This window comes from Juglans microcarpa x Juglans regia, chromosome 4D, assembly GCF_004785595.1.
Source record: "Juglans microcarpa x Juglans regia isolate MS1-56 chromosome 4D, Jm3101_v1.0, whole genome shotgun sequence".
NCBI lineage: Eukaryota > Viridiplantae > Streptophyta > Magnoliopsida > Fagales > Juglandaceae > Juglans > Juglans microcarpa x Juglans regia.
In genome coordinates, this window is record NC_054600.1 from 1,675,819 (window position 1) to 1,689,285 (window position 13,467).

Consider the following 13,467-nt stretch of genomic DNA (forward strand, 5'->3'; position numbering starts at 1 on the left):
TTTCATTCATCTTTGGCAAGTCTTCTGCTAACTGATAAACCACGTGATGTGGCCTATGTTCTCGATTGAGAATCATTCTTCTTTCCTAGATACCTTGACTTTGGTCTCCCTCTTTCTGTAAAGGTTTCATTTGATGTATTTAGCTGTACCTCCTTATCTTTTCTACGTTACTCATTATTTATCAAAACACTAGATACATCGTTAAAACTAATATTTTCCTTCCCATACAAAAGTGTGGTAATCAAATGTTCATACGTATCAGGCAAGGAATTTAATAAAAGTGAAGCCTTATCTTCATCTTGGATTTCTACATCCAAGTTTTGCAAATTAGCAAGTATCTGATTGAAACTATTGAAATGTTCTGACATAGACAAACCTTCTCGAAATTGAAATCTGAAAAGTTTCTTCTTCAAGTATAAGCGACTTTCAATACTTTTTGTCCAATTTTTGCCAAAATTCACTTGCTTTTGTCTCTCTCATGACAAAATACTTCTGATCTTTGGCAAGGCACAAACGGATTGTACCACAAGCTTGTCGATTAAGCTTGTCCCAATCCCTCTCCGTCATGTCCTCTGATTTCTCTTCCAGCAGAATATCAAACTCTTGTTGGATCAAAACGTCCATGACTTCACATTGCCACATACCAAAGTTATTAGTTCTATTGAACTTCTCAACTTTAAATTTGGCATTTGACACCATGGATCTACGCCCAGAGCTACTAGCATTTCCAGAGCTCTTATCACCTACAATTTCTCCTTCTGATTCCATCTAAAAAAATTACTTACCTCTGAAAAATGAATTTCAAAATTTTAACCGTATGGATGAGTCCGGAATGATCCAAATAGTTGGAAAACATTATTGGATAGTTGAAATCGGACTCCGAATGGCTTAGATCAAGCCCAAAACAGATCTAAAATTTTGAACTGTCGAGATCGAACAGGAACAGCAGGTGGAGCGCGTGGCGAGAGTGGGGCAGCGTCGGGCGCGTGTATCTCACGCGTCGTTTTCCTCTGGAGCGCATGTGTCTCACACGTCTTCAATCTCTGGTGTGAGTGGGGGTGCATGGTCTGCACTCGTCTTCAACCTCTGGACGACCGTTGGCGCGTGAATCGCACCTTCCGACCTTCTAGGAGCGCGTATGAGCTCCTCCGACGTCCGTTTTTTATGCCGTTGGCGGCAACGTGTTCGTCTTGTCGAGACGAACCTCTTGGTGTGGACAAAAGTTGATTTGGATCAACTTGAATTTTCTGGGTAACGAAAAACTGAAGCTCTGATACCAATTGTTGTATCAAAACTACCCAAAATCACATCCAAACACAAGATAGAGACAATATGTAAGTGGTTCGGCAACTTGCCTACATCCACTGTAGCGGTAACAGTAGATTTCAAAGTGTTTGTATAAAATATACAAACTCTAACAAGATTATCTCTATCTCTACAAATAGCCATCTTTTATGTCTCATGCAGATACTATTTCGTTTATAAATGATCTCATTTTATAGGAGAAGTTCCGGGAGACAAACAAACAATAAAAGTGATTATAAGAGACAAATTTGATATTTTGGAGACAATCTTGATATTTAGAGACAGACCTGATATTTGGAGATAAGCCTAATATTTGGAGCAGCTATCCAAGACTGTTGAGGAGCTACTGTTTACACTTGGGTTGATCTTTAACAATATCTTCCAAGAGATCGAAAGGGATCAGAGAGAAAGTAATGGAAGAAGGACTGTTACGAAGGTCCAATAATGCAGAAGTTGGCGATGAGCTGCCGCCAAGCAGTAGTAAAGGTGCCTCAGCCACACCTGTTGTTGTGCTCAGCACCATGGTCGCTCTCTGCGGTTCTCTCTGCACTGGCTGCGTTGTACGTACCATCATTTTTATATACATTTTACACACATATTTATAATATATACACACAATTAATACCATGATCTTGATCGATAACCATTTCTCTCTCATACCGCTCGATCCTAACCCATTAGCCTCTATATTTCAGAAAAAAGGAAAATACCAGGAAAAAAAACCAGCAGTCATTTGATTACAACTGTTTTCTTTATTATTGTCTTGGGTCATTTTTCTTGAAAATTAATAAAAAGAAATTAAAAGAATGAGAGGGTGAAGCTCGATTGTAACAGAAGTTAAAACCTCAGTACCCCATGCAGAATAATATAATTTGTATCAAGTTTACTGATTAGTACCGATCATGAATTAGTACTGACTAGTACTGGCCGAGCAATACAAATTAATTGGCTATTTATTTTGAAGTCAGGATATTCATCATCTACCGAATCCGGACTTGTGGAAGATTTGGACCTCTCTGTGGCAGAAGTAAGTACAACAACGTCTTCGTCACTTTGTTTTTAATTAAATTTTAATTCTTATATATATTTATGTATCATACTGGGGAAGATATTGCTAATTAAACATTATAAGTCTCAGCATTTGATCCGTTTTTAAAAATTTCCTCATGGGTCTAAAATATTATCAACGTACATACAACATTCTTGAATTTTCAAGATCATTTCTTAAATTGATTATTAATTACGTCCATTGCAATAAAAAAATATAACGAGAATATTCATGCACCAGTACACGTACGTGTTTAAAGTCACCTACGTAAGACTTTCTACATCATTGAGGTCTACATAATAATATATCTCTCTCTCTCTCTCTCTCTCTCTCTATATATATATATATATATATATATATATTTTATGATAACAAACCGCATTTCATTCATAAAGAGGACATACAACTATGACTTAAAAAAGTCAGTTACAGACGATAAAAGCTCTCCAGCACACTTTCGTGGCTGACAAGGTCTAGTCCAGACGGTAAATCTCTGAAGATATAAGTCTAAGAGATCTGTCGTGCATAGTAACAGTAACCAGATGACAAAACCCATACCCGACTAATCGGAATAGGGTGCACCAAACCCCATACACCGCCTAAGCGGAGAGGGGAGAACACACTGTTCAGACCGAGGTCCGAAGGGACATATTTTTAGATTTTTATTTTCTGAAAAGTAAAACAGGACACAAACTAAATACAAGAAGACACAGTAAAATAGGAAGGAACAGTGCTCCAATGAGGCTGCAGTGGCGCGTGCAGTACACGAGCCTCTCTGGGAGGAGACCGACGGTCGATCTTGGAGACTCCGGACTCACAGACCCCGTAGGCGTCGCGCACGATGTCGGTAGAGGGCCTCCCGGTGAAGCGTGAGAGCCACTTGAGAGCCACTCGTCGAACGTCTTTGAGAGCTTTAGACCACGCGCTCGCCACTCCGATTAGCACTGCATTCGGTGGACATGAAGATTGGCGACTGGGCAGCATCAAGGAGGGCGTGTGCTGGTCTATGGTCGCCGGCAAATCCAGATCTATGAACTCACCCTTATTTAGCCTGCAAACACACAAAACACATAATGGAGCACTAACCAGAGGAAAAGGGAGTGGGAAGAGAGGGAGGGGGGGTGCTGAAACTCCCACCCCCTCGAGTCAAATCTGTGAAAAGGTTTGGGAGAGGTTTGAGAGAGTTTGAGAGAGTTTTCGAGTGATGATGTAGCTTGTTCCTCGCAAATATTTTTTGAATTTTATTTGGATTTTACACCTTGAATGATCGAAGTATCTTATATATATAATTATCTATATTAATACTGAGCCTTTTCTTTTGACTGAACGTCAGTGGAATGAAATCATGTTTCGTTGTGTCCGCCTTTTGTAGTTTTCACTCTTTGGTTCTATAATAACCATTGGAGGAGTGATAGGTGCATTACTGAGCGGAAAGATAGCGGATATTATTGGGAGGAGAGGTGTAAGTTTACTTTGTCACCTCGTAGCTCAAGCCACCTTACTCTAAATTTTTATATAAAAATCAAAAGCTTAATTTCTTTGATTCCCTTTATTTCTTGTTGATATATCATAATGCAGGCAATGTGGTTCTCTGAAATTTTCAGCCTTGCAGGTTGGCTTGCTATAGCATTTGCAAAGGTTTTTTCCCCCTTCTTTCCTTCCCTTAAATCATGTTGCATTTGACTGCCAATAAGAACCAATGCTATCAAACCATCTTGTCTTTACATTTTCTCTTTACAATTGGAGATTAGGGTGTTATGGAAGCAACTTAGCATGGAATGAGTTCTGGTTTCAGCTCTGAAGAGAGAGAGAGAGAATTCTGAATTCTGATTTCCACCTAATTTTTAGAAGGGATGTCTCTGTCCATGAATTAATATCTAATATCAATTTTTATTTTTCAATTATATAGCTATTTCCTCACTAACTCGAACAATTTTCAAAAGTAGGATATTAGAAAAGCCTCCCGGTGATAGCTATTGGGGTTGTCCCACATCAATTGTGGAAAGGGCTGGTAGTCAGTTTATAAGTGTGAGGGAAAGCCTCACCTCTTGAGCTTGCTTTTGAGGTTGAAAGAGACCCAAGACAGCCTAACACTAGTATTAAAGTCCAAGTTTACCAATAGTCTCAGGCTCAACAGTCCGCTGGAGAAATAGGTTGTCGCTGCTCCAATACAAGGCTCAATGCGTGACGGTGAGATTCTTGGGGTTGTCTCACATCAATTGTGGAAGGGGCTTGTGGTCAGTTTATAAGTGTGAGAGAAAGTCTCACCTCTTGAGCTAGCTTTTGAGGTTGAGAGAGGCCCAATATCACCTAACAATACCTATGTTGATTATTTTATTTCATGTCGATGAGAGGCAGGCAAGTGAAAAAATCAGTCAAGTAAAGTAAATTAGTGATAATTTTTTTCTCTCCTGGGTAATAATAGTGATTGATGCTTTATATAGAATGCTTGGTGTTTGGATCTCGGAAGACTATCCACTTGGTATTGGCATTGGGATTATTAGCTATGTGGTAATTTCTGAGTTGACATTTATAATTGGTTACCCATTTTGAAAGACATCATATAATGATTAAATGCTTATAACCATGCAGGTACTTGTATATAGGGGTGTAACCGGTCCGGTTTTAGACAAAATCTATGACCGAACCGGTATGTACCGGTTTTGTATTTTTCAAAACCGATTATGCACCGGTTACCCTCCTAAATCGGTACTTCCGGTTTTACCGGTTTCCGGTCCGGTCCGGTTTTCTGGTTTTTTTAAAATGTAAGTTTCACAATTTGTCATCAAAAATTTGTTTATTAAAAAAAGAAAAAAAAAAAAGAAAACTGATTTAAAAAAATATGTTTTATACTTTTATTAATATATTAGACTATATAATAGTATTAATATTAGACTATTGGTATAGTTATAAGTTATATATTAGTATTAGTTATAAACTATATATTTAATATTAGTATTAGTTATAAACTTTTAGTAAAAACTTGTAGTATTAATTATAACTATAGCCCTAAGTTGAGCAGAAGCTCTACTTTTGACAGAAGCTCTCCCCGAAAGCTCTCGAACCCGTCTCCCTCAAAGCTCTCGTTACTGTTCTGGCTCAAGGGGGTGGGAGCTTCAGCTCCTCCCCCCTCTCTCATTCTCTTCCCACCCCCATCCCCTCTGTGTAGAGCTCCATTTTTTATTTTGTGTTTTTGCAGGCTAAATAAAGGAGAATCGCGGATCTGGTACTTCCGGCGACCATAGATCAGCACGCGCCTCTCCATGGCACTGTCCAGCCGCCGATCTTCAAGACTTCCGAAGGCGGCGCCAAACAGAGCGACTAGTTGCTCGCACACGCGGCCAAAAGAATCGGAGGCGTTTGGCGAGTGGCTTCCTCGCACCGTCGGGAGGCCCTCTACTGGCGCCACGCACGGCGCCGCTAGGGTCTGTGAGTCCAGAACCTCCTAAATCGGTCGTTGGTTTTCTCCTAGGGTGGCGCGTGTACTGCACGCGCCTCTGCGGCCGCTTGGAGCTTTGTCTTTTTTTGTTGTTACAATTGTTTTCTTTTGTAATTTTCGTGTCCTGTAAAAAAAAAAAATCAAAAATTTTGTCCCTTCGGACCTTGGTCCGATAGGTGTGATCCCCCCTCTCCGCTTAGACGGTGTATGGGGTTGGTGCACCCTACTTCGCGTAGTCGGGGTATGGGTTTTGTCACCTGGTTACTGTTTACTCTGTCGGGGACAGAGATATGCCCGACGGATCTCTTAGACTTAGGTCTTTAGAGTTCTGTCGTCTGGGCTAGACCATGTCAGCCACGAAAGTGTGCTGGGGAGCTATTAACGTATGTAACTGACTTGTTTAAGTCAAAGTTGTATATCCTCTTTATGAATGAAATGTGATCCCTTATTATAAAAAAAAAAAAAAAAAAAAAAAAAAAAAAAAAAAAAAACTATAGCCCTAAGCCATTAGTCTATATTAGACTATTAGTATTAGTTATAAACTTTTAGTGATTTAGTATTAACATTTTATGTAATAATTTATAAATTATAATAACAAATTATTTCATATATGAATATATATAATTATATATATTATATATAAAAATTTCACATAAAAATTTATAATTATACATAATATATAAAACTTATATATATTAATATATATATATATAATATTTTGTATAAAACTTATATATACAATAATACACATATTATTTTTTATATATATTTTTTATCAACCGGTCCAGTCCGGTCCGGTCCAAAAAATCTTAAAACTAGAACCGGACCGGAACCGGCCGGTTTTCACATTCTAAGAACCAGTCCCGGACCGGACCGATTCAAAACCGATAAAATCGGACCGAACCAGTCCGGTCCTGACCGGTTTTTTGGTTTGAATTTACACCCCTACCTGTATATATTGCAGAAATAACACCTAAGAATATTAGGGGACAATTTACATCATCCAATCAGGTATAAATAGCTCATTGTTGAGGATACTTTGCCTTAATCTAAGGCTTGACATATGTGTCTTAACTAAGACCCTAATTCTAGGAGATTGCTTTGTATATACCTTCCATTTATTTACATTCCATATTAATTGTAATTGATATGTAATTATTTCATACGATATGTAAATTGCTATATAAATGGAAACCTACTCACCAATTCAAAGTGTAGTGGTTTCATCAAACTTTCTCATGGTATCAAGAGCCCTTTAGGATTAGTATCCCTCGATCCCTCCCTTCTCCTCCCTTATGGCTGCCGAGCCCACCCTTCTCCCTTTCAACACCATGATTCACATGGTAACTATCAAAAGCTCTCCTCTATCAACTATCTACTATGGAAAAGCCAACTCCTTCCCCTTTTTAAGAGCCAAGAATTACTGGGCTATGTCGATGGAACCCTTGAGTCTCCTCCGCGGTTTGACCTTGCCACTTCACAGACACCAAATACCAAATACTTGGCGTGGAAAGCCACTGACCAAAGGCTACTCAGCCTTCTCCTCTCCTCCCTCACTGAGGAAGCTATGGTTGAGGTCTTCGGTCTCTCCACCTCTTGAGAGGTCTGGCTCACCTTGAAAAACACCTTCAGCCACCGCTCCAAGGCTCGCGAAATTTGCCTCAAAGATGATCTTCAGTTGATGAGGTGCGGCACTCAGTCCGTCACGGTGTATGCCCATGCCTTCAAGGCACTTTGTGACCAACTTCATGCAATTGGTCATTCCGTCGATGGCACCGATAAGGTACACTGGTTCCTTCGAGGTCTCAACTTTAATTTTTCTTCATTCTCTATTGTGCAGATGGCTGTTACGCCCCTCCCCTATTTCACTGACTTGATCTCAAAGGCTGAGAGCTTTGAGCTCTTTCAAAAGTATCTTGAGTCTTCGGGTTCACCCACCACAGGGTTCACACACAAACCGAAGCCATGATCGTGTGAACCAGAGAGGAAATTCCTCTCACAACCATCGTTAACCTAGTAATGGCCATGGGCGCTCAATGGATCCATTAGACAGATATTTGGTCCGGAACACCCATTTGGAGCCCACAATATTGGTGTTAGCAGGTCGTGAGACCAAAATCCAGGTGTGGTTATTTTGCAAGGCACGAACTTCGTTATCTATAGCCATAAGCCAATCAGGATTTTTAGCAACAAATTTGAATCCTTTAGGCTTAGTGGATACAAGCAGAGCATAAAGAAGACCAGAGAATCCCAAAACGCCAATATTCGCTAGATGACGAGTTTTAAAAATATTAGCTTTAGCTCTTGTGAGCATAGGCTGAGAACCCAACGGGAATGCTGGAGCAGGAGTGAGATCTGTAATGTAAGGGTTGGTGTCAGACTCAACAGGAGGCGGTCTTGGAGCCAGGTGCGGCGAAGAAGAACCTGCAAGAGAGTCAGTAGCCTGCAAAGACTCATCAACTGGATCAGTACAAATAGCACACGAGCTAGATCCGGATGGAGTAATGGGCGGGAAATGGTGCTCAGGAGAAGAGGGAGGTGTTTTTGCATGGAGCATGATGGGTTCCAGAAAATTGGAAAAGTGGAGAGAGGATATGGGCTAAGCCTGAGATTTATCTAAAAAGAGAAAATGATTTTCATCAAACTGTGCATGTCGGGTGATATATAACCTAGAGGTGGTGGGATCAAGGCAACGAAAACCTTTATATGAGAGGCTATAACCCAAAGAAATGCATGGAATACTGCGAGAGAAAAATTTGTTAGGCATATAATCACGCAAATAAGGATAAACACTATAACCAAAGGAATGCAAATTTTCATAATTAGGAGAGGAACTATAGAGAAGCTTAAAAGGTGACTTACCTCCAAGAAGTGGCCGGTGTGGGCAATTGGTTGATCATGTAGACTACAGTGCTGAAGGCGTCTACCCAGAAGCGAGGAGAAAGGTGAGAGTGAAAAAGAAGGGCCAGACCTGTCTCGGTCACATGACGATGTTTCCTTTCAATGCGACCATTTTGAGCAGGTGTGTATGGGAATGAGAGTTGATGATGGAAACCAGCGTTACAAAGGTGATCTTTGAAAAGATGACTAGTGAATTTTGCACCACCATCGCTTTGAAAAATTTTGATACGAGTAGAATGTTGATTTTCCATAAGTGTTTGAAATTGTCGGAAAACATCATAAAAATCATATTTTAATTTCAAAAGGTATAACCAAGTGAAGCGAGAAAAATCATCAATGAAGAGAACATTGTAGGCAAAACCTAAGGTGGATTTGATGGGGGAAGGGCCTCATATGTCATAATGAACTCTTTTACCAACCTTTCAATGGCTAGAATGATTACTAAGAAGCTCAAAGCTTAAGAATCATATGACTTTAATACAAGGATGACTTCACATTATTCCAGATATTCCCTATAAACGTTAAGGGTATGGGTGGAAGCCTTGTGACTTTAGTGAACTGTTCCAGCTCTTGGATTGTTTTATACGCATTCAATTTTATGATGGAATGGAGTGCGGCAGGAAACTGTTTCTACAGACACTTTCACTTCTAGTTGGTGAACTGCTTCTTTTTTGTTTGCTGTTTCTTGCTTGATCATCTTCTGCAATTATACATACATGCATGTTTTGGCCATGCTATATCAGGAACATTTCTCATATTCTCTGGGATCAGTGGTTTGAGTGTTGTATTCGTGGCAAAACTGGTTCCAGAGACCAAAGGGCGAGCTCTGGAAGAAGTACAAGCATCAATTACCAGTTCTGCAATAAGATCATGAAGTCCAAGAAATACTAGGGAATGTTTTTTCCTGATACATTTAAAAAATATGTTGTTAGATCGATTAAACTTTTAGAATATCAAGTCATAAGTACTGTAAAAATAATTGTTTTGAGTGATCATATTTCCATTATTGCGTATTTATGAAACTTGTTGAGACGACAATACTTCTCGTCTTTGCTAATTCATAATTAAACTGTCTGTACAAACTTCATTGGTAACGAAACTTGCGGATTTATCACTTGTTAATGCTGGTGAATCAATCATTTAACAATAATCTGCAGAATGCAGGTACGTTAATTTAATGCTTTTTTTTAATGAAAAATATACTAAAAATCCGTTACAATATATTTATTTTGGCATAAATCTGGCTTCTTAAGAATTAAAAAGGTACTAATTGTCAAGGTGGAAAATTAATGTCCTAAAGGTCATCTGATCTCATAGAAATATTAGTGCAAGTCTCGTGCACTCTCTATTTGGTTTTTTCATGTGCATCTCAGATTTTTTCTACTACGCAAATTGGTTTTTATTTTTAAAGATTTGTCCAAAAATCTCTACATCTCATCATGCAAATCTTTGTTGATGCGTGGCTGCTCGGATAACTTGAACTATAGAACGTTTTAAAGTTGTTGACTTTGGCATAAAACACCTATTCTTCCTTTAGGTGTATTTTGAGTCTACCATATATTTGCAAAAGAGTAGTCATGATATATATATATTTACAATTTTACTTGTAAAAAACATATAAGACTTATAATTTTATCAGTTTTCTTTTTAAATTTAAATTATGAATTTTAAATTTCATAATCTTTAACGTATCAATAACTGAAACATAGAGAATTAAATTTTTTTATAATTTTTTCTTAAATATAATTAACATTTTTCTTTAGTACAAAATAACGAAATCCAGTGGGCCATTGTTCTCTATCAGTATCAATTCCTCACTAAACCCATGCCTCCTGCTCTTTATCCACATGCTCAAGGTTTTTGTTTTGTTTTTGTTTTTTCTCTTTCTGCTGTTGTTGAATGAAAGTCAAATTTTATGGCATGAAAGCCCGTGTACAATTGGCTGAAATCAAGTGGTTTTTGACATATTGTCGACTCAGATATCTCCCATATAATTCTTTTAACTATGCTACGTTTGAGATGATTTTAATTAATTGAATTGTAAATAGTAGTATTTTGTGAGTCTTATTAAAATGAGTTTAACGTTTTTAGGTTGAGATGAGTTTAACTTTTTATGTTGAAATGTATGAAGTAAGTTGAGATAAATTTAACTTTTTTATGAGAAATTGAAAAAGTAGTCGGTCAATCAATGATTAGTTTGAGATGAATTGAATTTAGTTCAACAACCAAATACATCCTAATGTTTTTATCTCCTAATGTTTTTATCTTTGTATTATTTTGCCAGAACATTCTTCATGATATTCTCAAGCAAATGTGGCTTAATGACCGTTCTCATGTTTGTAGCAAAGTTGGTACCAGAGACAAAGGGGCAAACACTCGAAGAAATACATGCATCCATGAATCCATTTTCAGCTAGCACAAAATAATTTTTGCATGCTGGTATTACTGCAGCCATTATCTGTGTTTGAATGAAAAAAAGAAGAAGAAGAAGAAGAAGAAGAAGAAGAAGAAGAAACAACTTATTAAAGAGATCATCAAATGGGGCCTGGTTATTCCATGAAGCAAGGTTCTTAAATCTTAACCTAGCAAAGTTTCGAGACATCAAAATTTGTTTGTGGCTTAGATCCCTAGCTCCGAGAATATTATTACTTGTGCAATTATTTTCTAAAGCTTTTTGTGGGATTGATGATCCAATCCCAAAAAAATTTATCGCAAATTTTTTTTTTATAGATTTTCAATGAAGCTTCGGCCATAGAACGGACCAAACCGGAAAACTATATTATGACAACTTGTAACTTATTGTATACCCAGCTTATACAACTGATATATCCTTATTGTCATCATTTGAAATTAAATTCTCTGAAGTGCTGTAGGTGTAGACACATTGTCGAACCACATAAATCTTGTATCGTGTATGATTGATTTTTCTTTTTCATTTTTTTTTCAACGTTCCTAACATCTTGGCCGCGCCAAAGGGTCACAAAATTATTAATTTGATGTTTTTCTCCTATTTATGATGTAAATTAGGTTCTTAAATCTTAACCTAGCAAAGTTTCGAGACATCAAAATTTGTTTGTGGCTTAGATCCCTAGCTCCGAGAATATTATTACTTGTGCAATTATTTTCTAAAGCTTTTTGTGGGATTGATGATCCAATCCCAAAAAAATTTATCGCAAATTTTTTTTTTATAGATTTTCAATGAAGCTTCGGCCATAGAACGGACCAAACCGGAAAACTATATTATGACAACTTGTAACTTATTGTATACCCAGCTTATACAACTGATATATCCTTATTGTCATCATTTGAAATTAAATTCTCTGAAGTGCTGTAGGTGTAGACACATTGTCGAACCACATAAATCTTGTATCGTGTATGATTGATTTTTCTTTTTCATTTTTTTTTCAACGTTCCTAACATCTTGGCCGCGCCAAAGGGTCACAAAATTATTAATTTGATTTTTTCTCCTATTTATGATGTAAATTAGGTGAGAAATTAATGAAATCCCGATCAATTAAGTAACCTCAGTCGTCATTGCAGATTGAAGGAAGTCCACATGGAGAAAACAATTCCAACAAGCAAACAGTTAGCTTTTCCTTTGTGATCCAAAGTTATATATATCTGCAAGTAGCTTATGTAATGGATGAAAAGTATGTCATTTCGTAAGGCACACAAATTTAAACAAAAAGTAGAAGTCCCTGACGCTATCCCTCTAATTAGTAAAAGCTTTTATGCCAATTAGGCACATCCGCGCCCAATCTCCAGTCCTAATTGATTTTCTATAAAGAAAGACCCAAAATCATATCCAACACATTTTCTCTCTATCTGATCTCTGTAATTCTCTCCCTCCATGGCTGAACCATCTGTTTCACAACCACATGACCCGCCGCCAGTAGTACAACCGGCGAGCCGTGGCACAAACCATCCGGTCAACAACACCCTAGCCAGTGTGGCCAATCTTGCTAACCTTCTACCCACTGGCACTGTGCTTACGTTTCAAGTACTCACACCTACATTCTCCAACAATGGCTCCTGTAATCTTTCCAACAAGTGCCTCACCGCAAGCATCATCATATTCTGCGCCATCTGTTGCTTGTTATCGTCTTTTACCGATAGCTTTGCCGGCAAGGATGGAAAAGTTTACCATGGTATCGCCACGAGCAACGGCCTGTACATATTTAACACAGACAACTACTGCTGCGAGGACACGAAAGACCTGGACAAGTTTAAACTCAGTTTTATAGATTTTGTTCATGCATTTGTCTCATTGTTCGTGTTCATGATCTTTGCTGTTGGCGACTCAAGTGTGCAAAGTTGTTTCTTTCCTGGAGCTGGAGCTAATGAGAAAGAACTGATAATGAATCTGCCATTAATAGCCGGGGTATTGTCGAGCTTTGTGTTCACTATTTTTCCAACTAGACGTAGAGGCATAGGATTCTCGCACTAATAATGTTAAATATATATAGGTTTATAATACGCAAATCTTGTGAAAGCTCTTTGAAAAAAAAAAATTACTATACATTAAAAATACGAAATTTACTTATTTTCTCAAGAGAGTTACACCAAATTAATTTGCGCATGCACTGATCTAGTGCATGACAATACAGTTATATATATAGCTTCTCACACAATTCTCATCTCACTACCCATCTCATCTCAACTTTAATGCATGTATAATTGAGAGTACTTGAATTTTTGAAAGCTATGTATCTATCCTCATAATTGAGGAGTTTATATACTAATATTTTTTCATAAAAGAAAAAGTTTTTTAGAT

At 37.8% G+C, this 13,467-nt stretch overlaps 2 protein-coding genes across 2 annotated transcripts; both read left to right on the forward strand.

The window, feature by feature from the left end:
* The first annotated feature begins 1,713 nt into the window (after positions 1-1,713).
* Positions 1,714-4,867, forward strand: LOC121261524 (sugar transporter ESL1-like). The gene is made up of 5 exons (XM_041163948.1): positions 1,714-1,865; positions 2,270-2,332; positions 3,726-3,815; positions 3,932-3,991; positions 4,798-4,867. Exons 1-5 carry the CDS (start codon positions 1,719-1,721, stop codon positions 4,855-4,857), a joined length of 420 nt encoding a protein of 139 aa, XP_041019882.1. The 5' UTR covers positions 1,714-1,718; the 3' UTR covers positions 4,858-4,867.
* A 7,676-nt stretch (positions 4,868-12,543) lies between these two features.
* LOC121259563 (protein DMP10-like) lies at positions 12,544-13,140 on the forward strand. The gene has a single exon (XM_041161193.1). The coding sequence runs from the start codon at positions 12,544-12,546 to the stop codon at positions 13,138-13,140; it is 597 nt and encodes a 198-aa protein (XP_041017127.1).
* The last annotated feature ends 327 nt before the right edge of the window (positions 13,141-13,467 follow it).

Bases quoted from the DNA above. Each gene is read 5' to 3' on its own strand.
- LOC121261524 (XM_041163948.1), top strand. From the start codon at position 1,719: ATGGAAGAAGGACTGTTACGAAGGTCCAATAATGCAGAAGTTGGCGAT. The intron at 1,866-2,269 runs GTACGTACCATC...TTTATTTTGAAG, and splicing joins CTCTCTGCACTGGCTGCGTT to TCAGGATATTCATCATCTAC. The intron at 2,333-3,725 runs GTAAGTACAACA...CGCCTTTTGTAG, and splicing joins TGGACCTCTCTGTGGCAGAA to TTTTCACTCTTTGGTTCTAT.
- LOC121259563 (XM_041161193.1), top strand. From the start codon at position 12,544: ATGGCTGAACCATCTGTTTCACAACCACATGACCCGCCGCCAGTAGTA.